The sequence below is a fragment of the Fukomys damarensis genome, unplaced genomic scaffold, assembly GCF_012274545.1.
Source record: "Fukomys damarensis isolate Sample0158 unplaced genomic scaffold, DMR_v1.0_HiC HiC_scaffold_3, whole genome shotgun sequence".
In the NCBI taxonomy this organism is placed as follows: domain Eukaryota; kingdom Metazoa; phylum Chordata; class Mammalia; order Rodentia; family Bathyergidae; genus Fukomys; species Fukomys damarensis.
In genome coordinates, this window is record NW_022900915.1 from 13,420,596 (window position 1) to 13,446,077 (window position 25,482).

The 25,482-nt window shown below is 35.6% G+C and overlaps 1 protein-coding gene across 5 annotated transcripts in view; it reads right to left on the reverse strand.

Annotated features, from left to right (window-relative positions):
- Nucleotides 1-25,482, reverse strand: part of Kctd16 (potassium channel tetramerization domain containing 16) — a 284,549-nt gene that overhangs the window by 192,566 nt on the left and 66,501 nt on the right. Inside the window, exon 3 of one of the 5 annotated variants that reach the window (XM_033766886.1) lies at nucleotides 22,251-22,416. The exons of the other annotated variants lie outside the window; for them this stretch is intronic. Within the exon in view, the coding sequence (XP_033622777.1) occupies nucleotides 22,400-22,416 (17 nt within the window). The 3' untranslated portion in view covers nucleotides 22,251-22,399. Of the gene's footprint in view, nucleotides 1-22,250; nucleotides 22,417-25,482 lie in introns of those variants that run through there. 5 annotated transcript variants of the gene reach the window in all.

A 25,482-nucleotide genomic window follows, 5' to 3' on the forward strand; every position in this document is an offset into this window, starting at 1 on the left:
TCCACTGTTGGGAGCGTAGAATAGTGCAACCACTGTGGAAATCAGTGTGGAGCTTCCTCAAAAAACTAAAACCAGATGCTCCATTTGATCCAGCTATTTTCCTTCTTGGTATCTTTCTAAAACAGTTAAAAGCATTACATCACAGAGATATATGCACACCCATGTTTATAGCAGCACTATTTGTAATAGGTAAACCTTGGAAACAGCACAAATATCCATCAACAGATGAATGAATACAGAAATTTTATCTCTTGAAAATATTTTAATCTTCTCTTTGAAATGCCCTTGTGAGTATTCCAAACATTGTATTGTGTTAAAATACACATAACAAATTTATCATCTTAAACATGAATAGCTAATATGATGCTATCATTCCAGGACGTTTCTTTTTCAGGAATTTCTGATGAATGATTCAATATGCTACAAGTTATACGTTATTCAAATTTTCTATATTTAGCCTTGGAAAATTTTATATTTCTAGGAATTTGTTCATTTCATGTGGCTTATTCAACTTGCTGGTATATTCTCTTATAATAATTCTTTATTTCTAATTATCTGCAGTAACACCATTTTCACTTCTGATTTTAGCAGTCTGAATAGTTTTTTTTCTTAGTCCATTAGACTAAAGGTTTGTAAAATTTGTTAGTCTTTTTGAAAAACAAACTTTTGGTTTTATTTCTTTTCTCTATTCTCTAACCTCTATTTTGTTTATCTCTGATTTAATTTTACTTATTTCTTTCCTCTGCTACCTTTCAACTTTGGTTGTTTTTTTTCCTGATGTTACTTGTAAAATTAGGCTATTCATTCAAGATTATTCTTATTTTTAATGTATAAATTTCCTCATAGCAGTGCTTTTGCTTAACCCACAATTTCTATATATTTTGTTTGTTTTCTTTTGTCTCTATGATTTCATTTTACTTATGACTTTTTCCTTTGGTTAAGAATATGTTGTTTGGGCCAGGGATTTGGCACAGTGGTTCTGCCACCTGCCTGGCAAGCACAAGGGCCTGAGTTCAATCCCCAGTACCAAAAATTGAAAAAAAAAATTAAAAAGAATATGTTGTTTAGCTTCCACAAATTATAAATTTTCATTTTCTTCTACTGGTGATTTCTAATTTCATTCTCTTTTAGTCAGAGAAAATAATTTTACAAGCTCTTTATTACCTTACTGAAAATGATTTGTGGCCTAACATCTGGCTAATCCTAATGGGCTCTTTTTTATTATTTTCATTAGTATATGGTTGGAGTACATAATGATTCCATTTACTGTGTACTACAAGTTCTCAAGAATATTATGTATGTTGTCCTTGGGCGAAGTACTCTATGTTATTGGTTTGCTGTGTTATCTCTTTTGTTTCCTGTGAAAGTGAAAAGCTGAAATCTCCAATTATGACTGTAGAACTATTTTTCTCCACAATTTTGTCAGTTTTTGCTTAGTATATTTTCATATAAAATAATCATGTACTTGCTAATCTTGCTTTATATCAGAAAAATTAATATATTTAAATTTAAAATAATTACTGATAAGGAAAATTTTTCCTGTCACTCTGCTATTTATGTTCTGTCTGACTTAGAGTTTTCTTGTCCCTAATTGCCTGTGTTACTGATTTACTCTGTTTTTGGTTTTGGGTTTTTTGTTTGTTTGTTTGTTTTTTGGTTTTTTTGAGACAGGGTCTCACTATGTAGTTGAGACTGACCTGGAACTTACTATGCAGCCCAGGCTGGTCTCAAACTCACAGCGATCCTCCTACCTCAGCCTCCTGAGTGCTGGGATTACAGGTGTGCGCCACCATGCCCAGCTTTGATTTACTTTGTGATTAGTTGATTTTTGTAGTAAAATGTCTCAATTCTTTTCTCATTTTCTTTTGTATATGTTCTGCAGCTATCTTTTTTTCTTTTGTGGCTACCATGGGAATTACTTTAACTTCACAGATTTATAACATTCTGCCCAAAAGTATAAAGTAATATTTCCTTTCAACACATCAGCCTTTTGGGTTTTGTTTTTTGTTGTTGTTGTTTTTTTTGGTACCGGGGATCGAACTCAGGTCTTTGTGGTTGCAAGGCAGGCGGCGGAACCACTGAGCTAAATCCCTGGCCCTACAAATCAGCCTTTTAAATTATGTAGAAAACAAAATGTAGGGCTATGATCCAAAGTTACAATAATATTAGGTTTTGACTAATAAATTTTATTATCTCTATTAGTACATGTTTGCAGTATATAATGTTTACGTTCCTTATAGGGAATTGGTACATATATATAACATCACTTCATTTCCTTTTTGATCGGCTTTCCCTCCCTTTCCTCTCCCCTCTCCCCATCTCTTGATCCTCTTCCATTTGAGAAAGATCTATCGCCCTACCTCCTACTATCTTTTAATTTTCTTTATTTATATTTTGGATTTCTCATGTAAGAGAAACCATGTGATTTTCAAGCTTGTGTGTCTGATTTATTTCACTTAACATTGTAGTCTCAAGGTGCATCCATTTTCCTTCAAAGATTCAAGTTTATCTTTCTCTAGGTCAGAGCAATATTCCATTGTTTGTAAATAATCAAATTTTCTTTATCCATTTATTTATTGATGGACATATAGACTAATAATTTTTAATGTAAGACACTTATTCAGAAAACAAACACTAGGGTTAAGACTATTATTGCAGTTAATACTAGCTTTTGTTCTTATCCAATTATTTACCTTTACTGAAATCTTTATTTCCTCAGAAAGATTCGGACAACTTTCGGTGCCCTTTCATTTCACTTTGCAGACTCACACCCTCCCGCCCTTACCCCCTGGTATCTCATGCAGGGCAGATCTAGGAGATAATGAACTCCCAGTTTTTGTTTATCTGAGAATGTCTTAATTTTTCCCTCATTTTTGAAGGATAGTTTTGCCAGACAGCTCTTGGCTGTCAGTTTTTTCTTCAGCATATTTTTAATGCTTTGAATATATTGATTCACTGTCTTTTGGCCTCAAAAATATCTAATCGAAAATTTCCTAATATGCTTATTATGAATTGCTTGTGTGCGATAGGTGGCTTCTTTCTTGTTGCTTTCAAAATTCTCTTCTTTTGAAAATCTGGTTATAGTATGTCTCTGTGACTTTAAATTTTATCACAAAGTTCATTTAACTTTTTCAATGTTTAAATTCATGTTTTTCATCAAACGGGCTATTTCTTTGCTTTTTAAATTAATTTTATTCATACATTTAAAGTATACAGTGTAATGACATTCATCACTGGAAATCTGCACCTTTACATAATCCACCTTGGTTCTTATTTTTTTCCCCATTCCCCTGCCCTCCCTTCAACCCCTATACCCCTCCCTATTTACAAAGACTTTGTTTCCATTTTTGCTTTTTCTCATATTAATTCCATTCCCTTCTTTCTTTTTCCCTACCCTTCCCACTTCCCCTTCCCCTTTGCACCTTTTAGTTGGGATATTTCTTTAAATATTCTTTTTCCTTTTTTCTCTTCTGCTTCTCAGAGTCCTAGAATGCATGTGGTGTTGTGCTTGATGATGTTCTACAAGTTCTGTTCACTTCTCTTCAATATTTCCTTATTTTTGCCTCAGACAAATTTCCATTGTTGTAGCTTCAACTTTGCTGATTCTTCTGACTGTTCAAATTTGTCTTGGAATCCTTCTAGTGACTTTCTAAAATTTTTTCCATTACTGTACTTTTCAGCCCAAGAATGTCTTTCTAGTTTTGTTTTAGATTTTCTACTCTGTATTAATATTTCCTCTCTATTCAAACATTATTTTCTTAACTTTCTCAAAATCTATCTTTGGATTTTAGCATCTCACAGAGAGTAGTTTTAAAATCTTTGTCTAGTAGGCATGTCATTAGGTCTTTTTCAGGAATAGTTTCTGTAGGTACTTTTTTTTCTCCTGTTGAATGTACCATAATTTTGTTTGTTTGGATGCCTTGTGATTTTTTTGTTTTTTTGGATAAGTGGGCATCGGCTATTAAAATATGGTAATCTTGGGAATCACATTCTTTTTTTCTCAGCATATACTGGGTTTCATTATTTATTGTTTTCATTTTATTTCAAAGACTGTGCCAGTCTTTGATAGCTGCAGACTGTCTTGTGACAAAGAAATGCCTGAAATACAAACCAAAGTTCTTTTCATGGCTTTTCTGGACCTGCACATATCCTGTGGATACACGATCACTTTCTAATTTCTTTTCTGTACACAGTTCTTTTTGACTGTGGCAGTCTTTGACTGTGACTCCTAAAAAAGAAGTACTGAAGGGAGAGGAAGAGGGAGGTATTCACCCCTTGGCCACTCCCTGGAAAATCACTTCAGCTGGCAGGGAAGGAGCATGCAACAATGGAGAATGTGTGGTAACTGCTGACTGCCTCTGTACGCCACTGTGAGCATAAGCAGCAACCAAAGCATAGATCCTTATTATCTGGAGGGCAGGGTGTCCTCCACCCTGTCTCCTGCAAGTTGTGTGTGAGCTTTTCTAGTAGCACATGTACAGCTAGCTACTACACGGACCTGGGGTTGAGGAATGGGTAGCACATATCTTAGCAAAACTGTGTTGAAGGCTTAAATTGACAGAAATAGACTGGAATTTACTATCTAGGGTTTCCTCTACAAACTGCAAGAATTCCAAAATCGTGACAACAGATTGTGCTAGTGTGATTATTTAGCTGGGAAGATAGACTCCAGGTGCTTATTACTCCAGCATATTCTCAGAACCCTCTCTATCCATATGGTTTAAATAACCAATATCTCCTTTTGTTGAGACAAATCCCCTTTATAAGCTTTCAGATGAATTTATTTTTCAAATTGTGCTTTTATAGAAAGAGGTACCTGTTAACAAGCAAAAAGGAAAAACTCAAAGATCACCTTAGATCTGTCATCTGAGAAGAAGAATGACATCTAACTTGACAAAGTCCATGTGTGTTCTGCTTCCTCCACTGATAATGCCCATCTTCTGTGAGAACTCTGTATGGAAAATCAAGGAAAGTGCTGACCCATTAAATAAAACCTCAGAGAAAGCAGCATGAAAAAGAGAAAAAAACAGATAAAACCACCCCTTTGGAATGAAAACCCAAGGAAGAATCCATTTATTTTTCAATTACTATTTGCTGCATCCTCTGCATGGTAGGAAGAAGTGCTTCACACAGTCAGTGTGCTAAGACAACGCGACTAAGAACAGCCAACATTTTAAGGTGCTTCCAATGTGCCAGTCTTGTTCACTAAGTGCCTTCCACTTAATCATTTAATCCTCAAAGTAATCTTCTAGGCCAGAACAATTTCTACCCACAGTTAACGAGCAAAGAAACTAAGAGAAAAATTAAAGAAGGTGCTCAATGTCACTCAGCTCTCATGTGGTAAGGCTAACACTGGAACCAGGCCATCTGATCCAGGGCCCACAGTCACCCCTTACATACTGTTATCCATCTTTGGGGAGGATCTACCATCTCCTGCAAATACTTAGCATCTATCCTCTTTGGGAATGATGATACAGTTTTATGAAGCATCCTCATTTTCCTCCATTTGTGATCAGAGAAACACATTATAAGACTACTGTGTGCAATGTATGTTTATCAAGAAATTCATACTTAAGGACAAAATCACTAAAATATCTTTGTCTCAGCACAGGGAATATAAATTGACAAAGAGGCTAAATGAAGATCTCATATTATATATATTTTCCCATACATAAGCAGCGTCCAACTGCTGGATTTTAAAGAAAAATAACAAATAGAAACCCTGCGTGTTTAATGGGTTCATGTATGCTGTGCATGTTTCCTGTTAAGTATACACAGAAGCTGAAATTTTACACATGGGTAGACAATTACAACAAACTCAGTTCTGTGTGTGTGTTAAATATTTTCACCAAGAAGGAAAAATACATTGCAAGTTTGAGGAAGGAGGTCCATCCAGAGCTGTGACATACTTCTGTTTAGAAAATTTTTTAAAAGCCTATTCGATTCTCAGGCTTTTGAGGTAACTATGTTGATCTTGATGAAACACTACCCAAGTGAATTATTTATAAAGCTGCAGGAAACTGCAAACTCTGGTAAACAAATCTTTGATGGCTTCATCTCTTGAAGGTCTGTTTTGTTGCCACTCTCTGCTCCATTTGGCAGACATTCTGGGCTTTCCTTGGCCACAACTGACCATTCACCTCAAAAGGCTGTACAGAGGATGGAGAGATGAGTCCTCTGTACTCCCAGGTGCAAGACTGGTACAAAGTTAAGGCCAAAGAATCTCTCTCTCTCTCTCTCTCTCTCTCTCTCTCTCTCTCTCTGAGCCAGAGGGCACAAAAAGGAACTTCTTTTCAAATCACAGATTACCCCCTTAGCTTCAACTGTTTCTTCACAGAGTGCTACAATGAAATCAGGTTATTCTATCTCTCACCATACAGTAAAATCATATAGTATAATCATATATCTCACCATATAGTAAAATTGATGGCGTGGTCACTTTCATTCTGCATAAAGAATTCCATGAGACAGAGGAAAATCAAACTCATTGGAAGAACAAGTTATTGTAGTGTAGAGCTGTTATTGTTGCTATTGTTATTTTTTTAAAGATCTTACCTGCTGGTAATTAAGGTAAAATGTTACACTATGCTAATATCCTTCTGCTTTGGAAAAAAATGTAAATAGATGCTTCTTACACCTGTACGGTTCTTAAAAGTACATAATTATCATCCTACACCTGTTGGCTTGATATAGCAATAGAGCCAAAGATGTTTTCTCTCACTGAAAATTAGAACACTACTCAGTCTACTATGGTTTATTTTTTATACTACGAAGGTAAGGTTGCTAAGAGATGGAAAGTGGAAGTCTCCAGTGAGGTTAAAAGAATACAGGAAATTAAATACACACATTCCAAAAAATAAGTGTATCTCATTTCTTTTGCATTTATCTCATTAAAAATTACTATAATTGTATTAAATTTTATGCAGTACAGATGTGTCTTAACTTATTTGATAAATATAGGACTAAATATTATATGCTGTAAGTAGAATAAATAAAAATTTAAGTACACAAAGAGAGGTTTGATACTTAAAGTCACTGTATTCTTAATTGTTAATAAGCAAAATTATAACACTTTATGTAAATCAAAATATATATATGCATTAACATATTGGTATTAAAATCATATTTCTAAAAGCAAAAAGTGGGAAAAACATAATAAATGTGCTTGTACTTGAGATGTGGCATTCTGTGTACTTTTTGTTTTCATCTTTAAGATTTTGCAGTACCATCTTCTAACAACGACAGTGCATAATCTTTTTTATGAGAAGAAAATTATAAAACAAAGAAAACTAATAATGTACATAGAACATTTATTTTCCAAAATTGCTTTAAAATGAAAATATTTTCAAACAACAGAGGACACTAATGTTACTGCTCAGAAATTAATTTGGTGCTGCATACAAAATATTTGTGCACCCTCAAAATTCATATGTTGAAACCCTTACTGCCAATGTGGTGGTGTTAGGAAATGAGAGGCACTTACAAGTTCAGGGAAGATTATGAGGGGAAGGCCATCATGGGGTTACTGCCTTTAAAAGAACAGGAAGAGAGACCAGGACTTTCTCACTCTACTATGCGAGGATACAGTGAGAAAGAAGCTGTGGGCAGGGAAGGAAAAAAGCCCTCAGTAAGAACCCCAGCATGGTGGCAACTTGATCTTGGACTTCTCAATCTCCAGAAATGTGAGAAATAAATATCTGCTGTTTAAGCTGCCCAGTTTATGTTTTTTTTAAATAGCAGTACAAGCTAAGAGAGAAAGAAATCATTGATGTAAACAATTTTTACAAAGCCTAGTCATTTGTACATCAACTTTATGTTTTTTGCCCAAATTTTTCAACAACCATTATCATACATATTTTCAATTTTACTTTAAAAGATTCTTTTAAAATTAAACTTTATATCCCAATCTTATCTGCAAAATGACCATAATTAGCCATGAAGAGAAGGAAAAATTAAAAATAAATATAATTGACATAATAACATTGAATCCCAGCCAGATAACACTTTATATTCAAAGATTCCAATTATAAAGTTAGTTCATTAAAAGAGAAGATTATTACTGGGGGTTAGAAGGGTTAATGATAATTACACATCAAGCTGAGGGAATTCTCTTTATAAAAATTAGAAACACTAAACAAGACTATAAAAGGGAATTGTGTTATGAAACTGTGAATCTATGTTATTTAATCTTGATGCCCCTGTCCCCTACAAACATCTCCTATACTCTCCTGCCTCTTGGGATTGATTTGAGAACCACTGCTCTGAACCACCTTGAGAAAAAGGAGTACTATTCCCTTCTTAAAGACCTCTTGGAGAGTTTGCATGCATATTAATAATTCATATCAGTAATTACTAAGGGAATTATACATCCCAGTTCACCATGGCCAGACAACTTTATACATATTGTCCTACTATAATCATTTATAGTACTTTTTTTCATATTCAAATGTGCTTGACATGAGACAATCCATTTATAGGGCACCAGGATAACCTTCATCTGCCCATCATGTTTGACCACCCACTCTAGACTTGGTTCGGTGAAAATGTCTGGAAACACAAAGATGAGTGAGATAGTTTTACCCTTTAAAGAAATCACTAACAGATTATCAGAGCAAAAGGAACCACTGAGTGACAAAACAAAGTTATTATGGTCAAACAGAAGTCTGTACAATGTGCTATTGGGGTCAAAGGGAAAGGGAAGAAGGACAGATGAAGCCGAACACCACCATTTCCTAAACCATAAAGGCAAGAAGACCAGCTTATCAGTCATCTGGGGATGGATTAATCAGCTCTACAAAGCTAGGTGGGTCTTTTTCTTTTAAAACAATGCTTTATTCTGTGTTCATGGCTGTTGAAGGAAGAGGTATGGTGAGAATTAAAATCATACATAAATACATACATACATACATACAGTTTCCTATTCCTATTTCTTCAATAATTTTAAAACACAGGTATACCTGCCCTGCATAGTGAATCATTTAATAGGCAGAGATAGGCAAAAACTATTTGCAAAGCAAAGATGATGTCCATTATCTACTTGTTTTAAAACTGTATCATATTAATATGTGTAAATTTTATGTATTTAGGTACCAATTATAATAAATATAATTTTAAAAAACACATAAGTCAGATCATGTTACTTCCTTGTTTAAAAGGCTTTGCAGATTGTTCTTCATAATTAAAATCCATAATCCTCGCCTTGGTTTATATATTCTGCCCTTCCTCTGCAGCCTCATCTCTTGGCCACCTTCCAATATTTCAGGTTCCCTCCCTATTAGAACTGCTGCCTCTCCTTTTGCTGATCACTCTGGCTGGGGCTCTCTTCCCTCCATGCTTCAAAGGTCAGACTTATTATCACGTCGCGTGCCTCATTAAAATGCTACCTGCTCAGGGAGGCCTTCCCCGATCCATCCATTCCTACCCACCTCTCCTAGCTCGTCATGTCTGTGGTCTTCATCATACTGACCACAAGATACCTGCTTCTTGTTTGTCATTCTCATGAGGAGAGAAGTAAGGTTGTAGCGTTCCCTGTGTCTAGCACAGTGATCAGCAATAAGTACATGTTCAATAGATTAATGGAGGAAAATAAAATAGGTGAAGTAATTATTTAATCAAATGACTCCTAAAAGTCTTTAAAAGCAGTTGTTTTCTATTCTCACTTAGCTTTGGGGACAGATCAGAAAGAGAGGACTAAAGTTTGGATTTCCAACTATGTGGGTGTTTGCTGAGGTTGAGAGAAGGCCAACAATTTTAATCGCTCTGAAGTTTAAAGAAAACTATCTGTCCCCTCTGTGGTACTTGCCAAAGGTTGTAAAGAGCCTGGATTTGCAGTGAGACTGCAAGGTATTTTTACACTTTGAATATCTATTTCCAGATTACACAAGGACTTCTCCGGTGACCTTGAAAAAGTCATTTAGGAAGCTTCTGTGTTACTTAAATGAACCATATCTATGGAGAAAAGTGATGAAGCACATTAATTTACATTTGTAAAAACACTTTGAAATCTCTAGATAAAAGAATTGCTACAGAGGTACAAAGGCCAGCTAATATGTTGGGTCAAATTCTACCCTTTACAGAAGCAGAAAGGAAGGCAGCAATTGGGAGGACATTCGAGGTATGCCTCTGGCACATCATTTTTCAATTTAATCTTCTAAGATAACTCTTACTTTTAGTACATAGAGTATTTTAATCACATGTATAAGTTATTAATCTAGTAATTATTTTCCTTTAAAATTTTTCTCTTACAGTACCAGCTTTGTTTAAAGGGACTCTTTAGGGAATTTGCCTATGAAGTTTTCCCTCTAAATTCTTTCTTTAGTTTGTTAATTTTTACCCTGTATCTATGCTGTTCAGTGCCTAAGCTTGACAGCTCTTGTTGCTGAGTTAATTGGGACCTAAATGGGGTCATATCCATTTTAGATAGATATGTACATGTTACAATCAGATATTATAATAAACTCAGCAAAAAGAGAAGATTCTAAAGAAAGCTGCCGGTCTATGAGTTAATTACACCCATTTATTAAAATGATATTAATATTTACATAATAGATAATACCTATAGAATAGAAATATTTCTGAGGATAATGATCTTTTTTCAGAAAGATAAATACAGATTCAAAGATGAGACATTAATTGTAAAGCTGTCAAGACAAAAACCTAACTTTCACAAAAAGAGAAAGGCAACCACCTTTTTGAACATGTTGCACTAATTACACACTTGCAATAGCACCCAAATGACCAAATAATTTAATTTAAGGTTGTCCTGACCCTATCATTTTGTTTTGTTTGAGAAGGAGCAATAAATAATTTTATCACTTGTTCTAGGAAAGAGTAGGAATGATTTATGTGCCTTCTCATGCCTTGCCCCTTATTAAAAAAAAAAAAAAAAAAAAAAAAAAAGCACTGCGCTCCTTGTCTCTTTCAATGTAACTAGGTAAAAACAAACAAACAAAACAAACAATAAAACAACTTGTCCAAGCAGATCTTGGTGATCTTTCTGTATTCATCAAATCTTTTGGGATTTTCCTTAACAGACTTATCCTGAAATATCTTCTTCCCCTTCTACAGGCTCAGAGGTCACACAAATCGAGTTCTTTCCAGGTCAGGTCTCCCTTCTACCAATGAACATGCACAGCTCATTACTGTGCATCCTTCACTACAGCCTTACTTCTGGTCACGTGAATATTGCACTTGGAACCAGCACACGGAAGAGGTCCAACAATAGCCTTAACACTTGGGATTTCTTCTAGTCTACTCACACATTAATAGAAGGAGACCAGTCTACTTGGATGTCACTAGATACTCCCGCTCATACTTCCCCTTTTTGTCCCAAAGTTTCCTCAGTATTTTCACTAACCATCTCAAGAAATGCCTGCCACTTCCCACTGGCTGAAAATACAATACAAAGTCTCTGGGGGATGATTTATAAACTTTTATCCCATTTACTTATTCATTGGCTTGATAAATAATATTGAACTTTATGACATGATGGACTACAGCTGAATCATTAAGTTTCCTAAACAGAAACTAAGGTACTTAAGAGAATGTCTGCTGTTCCAAAAGAAGTGACTCATGATAACTGCCAGGTTTTCTCTAGCTTCCGATAATCACCTATTGCACCTGTTGGGCAATGAACCTGATGGTGTTGGTTTCAAAGAAAGGAATTTAAGCTATCAGCAACCTTACCTAGTCAGCCAACATCAACATACCCTAAAAAACACACAACCTTCTCTGAAAGGACAACACTCTTCAAAGAATGAATCCAAATGAAATACCCATATTTTCAGTCACTTATCTATGAATAGTACAAACTGCCAGGCTTGGAGTGCACAAAGCTTTAGCTACAAGATCTAAAGAGAACACATCTTTGAATCCAGCTACTAGTTCTGTAATTTTTTTAGAATCCTCTATATTTGAAAATTGTATAAAAATCCTAGGTGGTCTACAGGAAAAAAACATAGGATACACCTTTTGTTTTGTGTAGAAGATCTCACTTTTATACTAACCAGGAAGTGTCTTAGTTATTTTCTCATTGCTGAGACAAAATACCTGATATCCACAAGCTAAAGAAGGAGAGGTTTATTTTGGCTTACAGTTTATAGAGGCTTCAGTTCATAGCTGGCTGGTTCCAAGGAGGCATTGGCATATGAACATAGCAGAGAAGAAATAGTTCATGGCATGACAGCATGCAGGCAGGAAGCAGCAAGAAACCATTCAGGCCATACCCAAAGTAGCCCACCTGTTTCTCCCAGCCTTCATCTCCCAACATCACAACTAGTTATAAACCCATGGATACTGGACTAATCCAGTATCACATACCCATGATCCAGTCGCCTCCCAAAATCCCCACCTATGAGTGCATGAAGCTTTGGGGTGATAGCTAAGTATACAACATAACAGCAAGTATCTGTGTTTACATCAAGCCTGCTAATCTATTGGCTATTCTCAAAAGAATATGTGTAGTATCTTCTTGTATAATTCATTGAAAGATTTTAGGCAGGAATGTGGCATGGGAAAAGAGCTGGGCTTTGAGACTGATAGACTTGGATTTGAGCCCAGCTCCACTGCTTACTTATGATCACCTGACTCCAGATAAACGACTAAAGCTTGCTTCCATTTCCACAGCTCTAGAATACTATAATACTACTGAATTCATAGAGATGCATGAAGTAAGATCAAATAAACAAAAGCATAGTAGTATAGAAAGGATTCATGAAAAGTGAGCAATTTCCTTAGTTATTTCCTTTTAAATTAAAGCATTCACATGTGAGTAAACAAAGGACACAAGGACTTTAGCAACTGTATCTCTTCTATGAATGTGTACATACTGTAGTTATGGCTTAGTTTATTTATATAGCAAATATGTATAATAATATATAGCCTCATATCATTTAATGTTTTAATGACCACAGAGGTTAACTATACATTGGTTATACACTTAAGCATACTAAAAACATTGTCTCCCTAGCTGAATAAAGTTTGTTGAATGCAGGCCCTTTAGCATCTTTTATACATTTATTTTTTACAGTATGTTTAGTGTTCAATTCATATTTTCTAATGACTAATTTGAATAATATGATAAATATCCATGATCTACCATAACATATATCTAACCACTTATAAGATTTTTTTATTTTAATTTTTGTTAGCAAAAATTAGAATGCATTCACTAAAGATCAAGTGGATATAGGCTACTATCTTCATACAGAACTTCTTCCTATCTCATTTCCAACCATAATCTTGATATGACTAGTTTCACCATTTTAAGGACCTATTATGTTGTCTTCTTGTGCTCAAAAAAATGGCCTGTACACGTCTGATGCTTCTGCTAGTCTAGGATTTGATGAGTTCTCCTAGCTTGTTGTGGTGGGCAGATGATGCCATGTTGTCCCAGAGGTCAGTCCTACACACTACTCCTCAGCATGATAGGCTGGTCCCCAAGAGTCTAAAAAGAAGTGATAACTAGACCTCTGGTGAGTACTCCATCACATAAGAAAAGACATTGTTGTTTGGGAGTGTTTCACAATCTGAAATCTTGAAATAAATCTGGCTTTCTTAGTGGTTCACTGGCAATAGGAATTCTCAGTTGGACTGGCCCTGCCTTTTAGATAAAAAGCAGTTAATCTTGCTCTTAAATTTTCAGAAAGCTTTTTCTTGCAGTTCTGTGAAGTTAAAGCCACTCTGTTGCTATGGTGGTGGAAATGTTTTAGGACAGAAATAATTCCTTTAATTCAATTGTTCAATATGTGTGCTTTGAAGGATATGAGGGCAAATATTGTGAGTTCTGCTCTCTAAGAACTAAAAATCTAATAAGAATGCAGATATGTATAAGTAACTTAAATGTAGAGTAGAAAGATAAATGAAATACAGAAGACTTGGTGATTATGATCTACATATTACTCTAAAAAGACAAAACTCATGGATACATTATTCATCTTACATATTCTGATTTCTCACTGCTCTCCACTCCAAAGACTGTTAACAGTGCAGAGATCTTATGATACCACTAAAAATTGTTTCAAATTCTGTATAAAAGATGATAGTCATACTAATTTTCTGATCTCTTTTGTCTAACTTATAATTGCTTGTATTTAAGTGATTCATACTTATTTAACTTTGTTTCATGAAATTCAATTAAAATCACAAATTTCCTAGTAAATAAAAAATAACCCTTGTACACCATTAGTGGAATTGTAAACCAGTGTTGCCACTATGGAAAACAGTATGGAGGTTCCTCAAAAAAACTAAAAATAAACCTACCATATGATCTAGCATATGTATCTGAAAGTATATATCTGAAGAAAATGAAGTCAGCATATAAAAGAGATACCTGAATACTCATGATTATTGTGGCACTCTTCACAACAGCCAAGGAAGACAGGGAATCTACAGATCTATAGATAAAGAAAATATGGTGCATATACACTATGGAGTAGTATTCAATTGTAAAGAATGAAATTTTGTCACCTGCAGGAAAATTGATAAAATAAGCCAGACTCAGAAAGACAAGTATCATACAATCTCTCCATTATGTAAAAAGAAAAAAAGATAATCTAAAAGTAAGAGAGGAACTACTACAGGAAATGGGAAAGGGAAAGGGGGACTGGAGGGCAAAAGAGGAAGAGAAAGGGGAAAATACAGTCCAAGCATAATATATTTATGTATGAAAAGGTCATGGTAAAAACTATTAATTTGTACAGTGAGCATGTGTTAGTAATTATTTTCAAAAGCTAGTGGTTTTCCTTTAGCAACATGAGAAAGGGTCTCAATTTTCCCACTTTGGTCACTAGACCCTTCAGGACTCAGTGTTGTTTTTGTAGTGTTGTTAAGATGTTTATTGCGATACACCTTTCAGGTTAGGCCCAGGGGAAGTCAAACAGATTGTCACTATTAAAAGACTCTTTGGGGACTTTTTCAAAGTCTCAGCTGCTAGTCTTGCCTCATATTGCCCTTCCAACTACAGTACAGGGAATATTAAGCTTCTGTTGATAAAAGCTAAGGGAGATTCTATTTGCCAAACCCAAACAGGTGTTCTGATCATCTTTCTCTTAGCACCAGACTTTTGAATTCTATAAAATAGGAATTAAAGAAACACATTAAGTCCATTATTTTAGCTGAAGTTACAGCATTTAAAATAGGTGAAGAGTTGGTTTTAGACTGTAATGGGGACAGAATATAGCACATAACATTTATATTCCTAGAAAGAATGATCATTTCACCTTCTTTTGTTTTGCTTTGCTTTGCTTTTTGTTTAAATTATTCTGTTGCTATTTCTCACAGGCTATGCCAATTAGTGAGAAGTAGAGTTGAGTTTAAAAAATGGGGCATCTAGAACCAAAGTCCCTGGATTCATTTGTATATATACCCTTGGACTGTCTGAAGTAAAATGAAGAGATTTTAGAATTAAACTCACTTTTTGCTCTGAAGAAATAACTTTTTTTTTCAAAGTCAAAGGCACTTTGGCCACTTGGACGAATGGGTTAAGAAACTGAACAGACATTTCTCCAATGAATAAAAGTAGCCAATACACATAAAGAACAGGTATATGAAGAGATAGAAGAGATATTCAATGTCACTAATGATAATACCAGAAATACCACTCAGCCTTTCAGAAAAAGGGAAATGCTACAATATAAAACAACACATATGAATGAATCTTGAACAACATTAGGCTAAGTAAAATGAGCAAGTCAACAAAGGACAAATATTGCATGTTTCCACTTACGTGAGGTATCTGTAGTAGTCCAAGCCATATAAACAAAGAATAGAATGGTCATTGACAGGGACTGGGGGAGGAAGAAATGAGTTACTAACCAGTGGGCACAAAGTTTGATGCAAGCAAGACAAATAACAATTTTTAAGAGGGTATGTTATATTAAGTGCTCTTATCATAATTTTTAAAAAGACAAAGTCAATACAACACACATATCTCAAGAAAAAGAAGGTCTTCTGGTTGAATTGTCAGCTTATTCTCAAATGCAAGGAATATGTTTCTAAAATAAAGCAGTGGGTCTTGGAATATATGCGTTTACCAACCAGACTGATTTTCTCTAGAGGCTACTCAGGCCTTAGATACACAGTCAGTAGACAATAGGTTGCTACCCTAGAGATATTGATAATCAGCTGACTACCTCTTCCCCAAGACCCATAAGGGAATCACTATGATGTTGATTTAATAAAAACATAACAAAAAACCTTATCTTTCTTTAATCCATGAAAAGTCCAAAGACTTTTATAGGAAAAACTCTTCTAATGTTCTAAGTATAAAACATGCTTCCAGATTTCATCACATTTAATTTGGTGTTGATTTATCACACACACTAAGAGGCATTTAATCTCTCAAGATCGTATTGTTTCTATATATTTTATAATAGGAAACATTTAATGATACCCACATTCCAGCTTTCATGGCCAGAAGAAAAGTGGTATTTGGGTTATACCTGAAATATACAGACATGAATTACAGAAATATGCAACACACATAGATATGTATCAACCTATAATGGTCATACAGAAGAGAACATGGTTGTTTGGGGATAAGGATAACAATGAAAAGGGAGTTCTGTTCTGGAAAAATATAAAGCATTTTGTGTATAGCTAGTGATCCTTTCCTAAACAGATACATCTAAATTATAAGATTTAACTTCATCTACTTTATTAAGAGAATTAGAAAAGCCTCCAAGCAGGTCTGACTTTAAAAAATAGGACAGAGAAATTTAAATGAGCTCCTGACTTCAGAAAAACCAACTTCTAAAGAGGTTGGAAAAGAGAGAGAGGGTATAGGAGGAGGAGAAATAAAAGACAGGACAAGAAAAAAGAATCTGCCTGGGGTATAATTGATACTGCCATGCTCTGGTCACTAAGTTGGAAATAGCAGAAGTGAAAGAAACTTCCCTGGCGGCAGCATCCACCTGGAAACTCACCTGATGTGCCACAATACAGCTGCACACAATTTCCAACAAAATGTTCTCTTTAGGTTTTGACTTGAGCCTCATAATCTTCTTAAAATCCTAAGAATTCAGTGAAATGATTCTTTGTGGAAATGATTCTGGTAGAATCTCACTGAAAAAAAATTAGTGAGACTGAAGATGTCAACTGTTACCCTTGCCTGTGCATACTAATCAAAGGTGAACTCTTTGGATTCTTTTCCATTTTTTTGTAAAGAAGAGACATCTCTATGTATTATTCATCTACTTTGAGTTCTCATGAAAAGTGCCAAGGTCACTTGTCAATCCTTGTGCCTAAAGGAAACTGACACATTGAAAACTAAAAATGGCAGACTGAAATATTTGTAGATTTTCTGAAAACAAAGAAAAGGGAAAAATTCCTTTGATTGATTTGGCTTTAGTTATCCTATCCATAGTGCATTCAGCATGTATTACTCAGCTTTCCTGTTGCTGGGACTTAATAACAGACACCCACAATTTACAGAAGTCTAATTTAGTTCATCATTTCAGGGATTCAGAATACGCTGGCAGGCCCCAAGGCTGGAACATCATGGAAGAAGGACATAGTAGACAAAACTGCTTAGTTCTTGGAAAGAGGGAAAAAGAGTAGGGAGCAGCACCACAGAAGATGAGGTAAGACACCAGATATAGGGACTAGGGTCATGACTCCATGCCCTACCCAGACACACACAAGTGGGCTCCACAAATCCCCTGGGTGGTTGCCAAGCCAATCAAGTTAACAGAGTTAAGCTTAACCATCACATAGAGAGTACCAATTATGCAAACTTGTGCTCTCTTAAATAAGTGAACATTTGAATTTAATTGTTGCCCAAAGGATAAAATGTTTATGCTATACAAGATGAATCAGTTCTGGAGAGTTAACGTACATGTTGGCTATAGTTAATAACACTATATTGTATACTATAAATTTGCTGAGGTCTTAAATGTTCTCACCATACACACACAAAATAATGGTGTGAGGTGATAGATGTATGTTAGCTTAAATGTGCTAAACATTTTACAAGATACATAGATCAAAGCATCGTGCTGTATACTTTAAATATATACAACTTTTATTTATGATTTATAGTCAACAAAGGCGAGGAAAAAATAAAAATAATAACTATCACTTTCACATCTTAAAAATTGATAGTGTTTTTCTAAAGAAAGACTTCTCTGTGCATTCACTACAAAAATTAATATGTACTCAACATCTCAAGAAGAGATTGACTACCCAGACTATACTAGTGTATTACAAGTTGTAATCTGCCATTTTTATGACTGTATATGCAATTGTGTTTGTGCATAGCACTTTACATAAAAATGCTGAAAGTCACCTTCAGTCCACAGTTGACTGACTATATGGTCAGGAAACTCATGGAGAAAAATCAAATTTGGGGGATTGGAAAAGAGGTTTGAAATGCCACATTCTATAGCTGCCTTATCCAAAATTCATTGGTATGTCCATTTTAGTTACACAATAACACAGATATGGCTATCGGTTGTTTCTATCATTTGAAATTCAACTATTCAGTTCTGTTCAAATAATAGTAATAGCTGTCATTTATTTAGTGATTTGCCAGGCTTTTGACTAATAATGAAGATGTCATATCTCATAATACTAAAAGTAAGGCCATTACATTGATAATGTTATTTCAAAGGAGTAAACTGAGATGGAGATTATATAATTTGACCAAGATCAGGTAGCAGCAAATAGTGGAACTGGAGTTCGAATCCAGGTAGTTATACTATACTTAACTACCTGCCTAGATTCAACCTAATACACAAAACTTCAAGATTAACCTTAATTGGCATTTCCAGATTTATCTCTTACATTCTAAGACTTCTCCACAAAGATCCCAAACTCAGGTCAAATGGAGACTAGCAATTTCTCCATATATCCTGGACCATCTTTCACAACTTTACTAATAATATGTCCTCAATGTAAAAGTGCATCCATTTAGGGAGAGCTGACAGGAAATAGATTCTCTTTAAAAAAGTACACTAAAATATATCATTGTAATTGTAGTAATTTCAGAGAAACTTAAATTTCTGCACTAAATATTTCTTAGAATAAAGGATAGATTTTGCTTATTTGAACTGCCCCCTCCACAGGACACACTATACTTATTTTATCTCTATAAACACCAAATACAATGTTTGCAGAAGTAAAGGCAAAGAATTCCAAAGTCAAATGTTAACTTTTTGACTTCTTGACTACAGATAACCTGGGAGGATCCAACCTCCCTCTCCATGTGCATTGTTTTTGTCCATGGGTAGGTCAACGGGGAAGGAGACAACTCCAGAAAAGGCTAATGTGTAGTGAGTCTCCCTGCGTACAGCTCTGCCAGAAATATCCCACGGTGGAAATAACTCACAGTTCCTCACCTTGCAGTGAATGCTGTGGAAAGTGCTGTGGTTTGTGGAACATACCGAAACTAAGCATTAGTTCAGTCTTGTCAAAGACTGCAAGGCTCCCAGAGACTGTAAAATGTGATAAAAATTTGAAAAGGAGAATGTTTCCTGGGAGACTTCTTCTTTTCCCAGTTACACTGCCAACAGCCAGAGTCTGAGAAGTATGTAAATTAAAGAAAGTTATTTAAACATTCCAGAGACAGAAGATATTAATAAATCTGGTTCTGGTTCTAAAAATGGGCAAAGACTCAAGTCAGCAAAATTTGAGATCACTTCTAATTTTATCTGACCCATTTGGTTCTATACTGCTGCTCTGACGGCACCAATGCCTGTGGTATTATAAAGACCTGCCACAGTATAGGGACAGGAGAAGGATTCAAAGTCAAGACTCAAAGTCAGGAGATACATTTGCTTCAAGGACAGGTTAGACTCTGTCACTTAAGAGCAAATTTGAGGAACTTATCTGGTCTCTGTGAGCTTCGTTTTCTTATGTACAATGGAGATAGCCTGACCCATCCATTTTTTATTGTTAATACAAAACCCTATGTGGAATACTTTGTAAGATGTAAGGTTTACAACCTAAAATGCCTTAATCACCAGAAATGAAAATTAAAGCCAACAAATATTTCATTTTTTTAATTATAAAAAGGAATAGGTTCTTCTGTTTTAACTTACTTTTTTCCTTCTTTCTCCATTCACTTATTTAACAAGTACTTACTGACTGCCTAATCTGCGCCAGACAGTTAGGAATATGAGTCAAACAAGTAAGATACCTGAGGAGAGGAGAAGGGTGGAGATGATCAACAAATATTTACATAAATAAATGAATAACTTTAAAGGATGATAAGTGCTATACAGATAACAATTACAAGAGTTTTCTGAGAGAACACATGGGCTGTGATCTGAATACTCATAAGCAGAAAAAAAAAACAGGGAAGTCTGGCATGGTGGTACATATGTGTAATCCCAGCATTTAGGAGGCTGAAGCAGGAGTATCATTGTGAATTTCAAGACAGCTTGGGCTACATAGTGAGTTCAAGGCCAGCCTAGACTATATAGCAAGGAAGGCATGGAGGGAGGGAGGGAAAGGGAGGGGGAGGAGGACAGGGCAGGGCAGGGGAGAGGAGGGGAAGGAGAGGGCAGGGCAGTGCAGGAGAGGGGAAGGCAGGGGAGGGGAGGTATTCCAGAATGAGAGAGCATAACTGCAAATCCCTAACACCAAGTTGATTTTGAAACATGAAGAAACAGAAATGACGCCCTTATACTAGTGTCATAATGAATGAAGGGGAGGGTTTCACCAGCTAGATTAATAGGCAGTATATACTAGAAAAGTCATGGAGGCTATAGTAAAGGATCTGGAGAAAATGGAGTGAAGAGCTATTTTACAGTTTTAAGAAGAATGTATTAAGATGGTTCAGGATCTTTGTTATGGGAAAGCAAAGAAGTACAGTCTTTATTAACATTGAACAACTAAGTGCTTTGTTAGGAAGTCAGGTAATATTTAACTTTAACATTGTTTTCCCCATGGTGAAGAGTAACCAGCATTTCAAACTCAACATACCCCAAAATAAGAATGCTCTCCAACCTGACTCCTCCCATAGTCTTCTCTCTTGCAGAAATGGTCATTATAAGCTACTAGCTCTTAGAACAGACACCACAAAGGTATCCTTGCGTCAACCAATTCATCAGCAAAGCTTTAGGACCTTTCTTTGTTGCTACTACCACGGCCTATTTTGTATCTCTGTTAAGATTACTGAAATGGCCCCCTAATCTAGTCTCCCTGCTTTTCACCTTGTTCTCAGTCTTTTTTAGCACAGGTGGCAGAGGGAGCATGTTAAAATGAAAGCTAGATGTTACTTCTCTACCCCAAAGCTCTTCTTCACCCTCCTGTCTCAAGGCCAGACCGAAGTCTTCACAGTATCCTAAGAGGCCTGCCACTATAGAACCCACTGACCTCTCTGCTCACGTTTCCTACTAGTTGCCCTCCACTTTCTCCTCCAGCCACACTGGTCTTCTTGCTATTCCTTAAACACTCATACCCACTCCAATCTCAAGTCTTTACTTTTCTGATTTTTCTGTACAAGATACATTCTCCAGATATTCGTAAGGCATTTTCTCTTGCTTCTTTTAAGATGGCACTGAAATTCCATTTTCTCTATGAAGGCATCCTTGGTCATCCTTTCCAAATGGTACCACTGACCCCAACACTCTCTCAAATTTCCAGTTGATTTTTCTCCACAGAACTTAGGTCTATACTTTCTATTTTAATTACTTACCTGTCCCATTGTCAAATTCCCCTAACAAAAAATGTAAGCTCCATAAAGAGGACACCTATTTCATTCATCCTGCATTCTCAATGCCATATAACTGGTGCTCAATAAATATTTATAAAATAAAAGAAGAATCTGCAATTCACAAGCCTCCTCTTAAGGTCAGCGGCAGTGCGCATGGGAATAGCTCAAATCCTGTTCACCAAATGTGGTTTGAGGAGAAGAGTAGTGGGCAGAAAAGACAGCAAGAAAATTAAGGAGAACTGGGAGGAAGTTCTATGGGACACTCTTGGGGGCCTACTGACTTGGGAGCAAAATGAAGAACTGGTCGGCAGCATCTTCTAGATGTTTTACATGCTTATAATTGGCAAGATCAGTTTATTTTATTGGCTTGTTTGCTTTTCCAATAATATACCACATAAAAGTTACCTTGTAAGTTAGGTAACAATAATAATCACAGTCATGGTAACAATGGCTAGATTTTACTGAAAACTGTTTGAGTTGCTATTAATATCTATTTCACGACAAGTTTAAAACAACAATTTTATCATATCATAGATTCTATGACTAGAACAAATGATATAATGGGAATAATTTAACTGACCTATACGGTGTCTGAAGCCTGGGAGCTAAGGTGATTTAGGGTTCTCTTCACTCATGCAACTAGCAGGAAATGCTGGCAGTTAACTGGGACCTCAACTGGATCTATGACCATGATTCCACGTGGCCTCTTTATGTGTCTGAGTTTCTTCAAGTAAGTAAGACTTCTCACGTGCAGTTTAAGGCTACAAAGGGAATTCAGAAAATAAGACAGAAGAGGCAGTGCCTTTTATAAAGCAGTGTTACAAGTCGTATGCCATCATTCTCATCATACTCTATGGTCAAGGCAGTCAATCACAAGTAGAACAGAAATCAATCTTATCTTTTGACATCAGGGTAGCTGGTCACATTGTAAAGCTATATAAGGGGAAGAAAATACTGTTGTAGCCCTCTTTAGAATTACAATCCAACAGAAACTATGATAAGGACTTTACATAATAACCTAATTCAATTCCCATAATATCCCCATATAATAGCATTATCTCATCATTGAAGTAAAGAAAAAGGACATGTAGAAATGTTAAATGATTTCCTCAAGATCACACAGTGGACCTTTGGTGTTGCTGAGCGAGAAACCAGTGTATAATTGACTTCAGAGTTCATACTCTTCCTAATAAATTTTATCCAGGAACAAATGAGGAAATGATCAGGTAGGCATGCTAAGCAGCATGATATGGGAATTGGAAAGATGACTAGAAATGAGGTGGCCTGAAAAGGGGAAATGTGTAGGAAAAGAAAGAAGAGGAGGAAGAACAACAGAAGGAGAAGAAGGAAAAAAAGTACAGGTAGCACACTCTGATAACACCTGGTTGTCTTAGTTACTTTCTCATCGACTGGACAAAATACCAGGCACCACAATTTAAAAGAGAAATGGTTTACTTATGCTCACACTAACCCATGGTCAGCAGGCTCAAACACAGAAAAAGCACCATGGAAGGGCCTGCTGCAGGAGAAAGCTGCTTACATTACAGTGGACAGGAAATAGAGAGAGAAGGAAGAAGCCAGGAGGAAGATACACCCTTCTAGGTCACATCCCCAGTGACCTACCTCTTCCAACTAGGCACTACCTCGCAACAGCACACTCTGCTGCTGAACGAACAGATGAGTACCATGTAGTGCCCCCATGATCCAACCTCTGAGCCCATGATAGTCTGGGGGGACATTCTAGATCTAAATCATAGCACTGGTCAATGCAGTTGCCAATGGTGAATTTATTTGGCTTATTTGAAGAGATATGAAAGACCTCATGGATGACACCCTACATCCAATAACACAAAACAAATATTTAAAACATTAATAAAAATTACACACCACTGAAGTTCTATATTATACAGTTTTCCCCATTATATTTTAAATAATTTTTGTTTCAGTAAAATGAGTTATAATTATGGCATATTCAAGTGTGCATATATCATACTTAAGTGTTTTGAAAGAAGAAATTCAACTTTTTGGATAAAATTCAACTTTTATATTAGTAATATTTTGTATCTGCAATATTTTGTTCCTTAAATGGATGTTTAGTGGATGTAACTCAAATCCAAATTTGGCTTGTTTTTATCCTAACATCGCCTGCAAAATAACCACCATTTATTTATTCAGCAAATGAGCACAGGCTGATGATTTTTTAATGTTACCTGGAATTATATTTGATGCATTTTTGAGAACTTACTCCTAGGCAAAAACTTACAAATCCAATTCTGAATTGAAGAGTTCACAATAAATTACCCTTTGTGGAAATGATGATAGGAAATGGAAAGTTATTCAGCTAGCTGATATGAACCTTGATGAAGAACAACTCTGCCCAAACATCGGTAGATCTCTACGCCAGAGCATTCTCACTCACTCTGTCACTACTCTCCACGTCTCAAGGGCTCCTCGCTGTCCTTGAGCTGAACTCCAGAATTCTGAGAGTCTTGAAGACTCTGGATTCTGCATGTCTCTTAATCCCACCTCACATCCCATTTCCTTTTTGCTCCCTGCCTTGCAACTATTCCAGAATCTCTTAAGGTCTTTGAACATATCGTTCTTCTATTTCAAGACCCATGCTGAAATCAGTCCTTTTGTCTGGACTACTTATGTATCTTCCATGTGTTTTGTTAATTTCTACCCTTTTAGTCCTACAGTAACTGCAACTTCTGTTGGGGATGTTTTCCTCCGCCTCTCAGTAAGGTCCAGGCCTTCATTCCTTCATTAAATACTCTTAGAGTAGTATCATTCTCTCTTCAAGCTATCTATCACAAGTTTGACTTTACATTTGTTTGTTTGATGTCCCTAGTAAACTGTAAGTTTCTTAAGGACAATGATTATGTATGTATATTTCCTTCAATCCTCAGGACCCAGCACAGTGACAGTCCCACTGAAGATATTCAGTAATTACATTACATAAATAAATAGATGAACAAGTGTTAAAATAAATAAATGAAGTTCTGAGGGTCTGAATCAGCTTGTCACAGAATAGTTATATCACAGAATATATATAATTATTTTATATCTAGAGCTTTCTATCTTATCATCCACAAGGTTCACAACTCAAGGACAAATCAAAATATTCATAACTTTAAAAGTAACATTTTAAGGAGCTTCATATTCATTACTAAATTTCATTTAATCCTCAAACCTACCCTGGAAGGAGATTTTTTTTTTTGTTGGTCTCATCTTGAATGAATCTTAAGCTCAAAATGATATAAAGTTCAGGCTGGAATTCTGACCCACCAAACTCCTGGCAGATCTGCCTAGAGATGAGGAACTGGGAGTTGGGTCCACATTTGAAGGCACTGAGAAAGATACCTATTTGTAAAAATAGAGGTACCTCTCTCATTCCAAGCAGAAATGCCTATTTGTTAAAGCAATCATTTTGTTAAAATTGAGAAATATTGGTCCATTATATCAACCTGACTGAAAAGTATATCTGAAAGAGAAGTATAAAAATAGAAAAGAAAAAAAATTAATCAAATACTATGGAATCATGATAGCAACCCTGACCAATTTCTCTCTTTAATGATCTTGTTTTGCACTTAATCTTTATATTGTATAAGCTTCAACTTAACACACTCACCTATTCTGTATTAATTTATACAGTACAATTAGCATTTCATTGTTCAATTTGCTCTCAATGTTTCCTATGTTTACAGCAAGTTACACAACTAAAATAGAAGTATGTAGAAAGTATGTCTTAGCACAATGTAGTATCCCACATTCAAATATTTTATAGATCATTCAACCCAAACACCTTTTTTTTTTTTTTTTTTTTT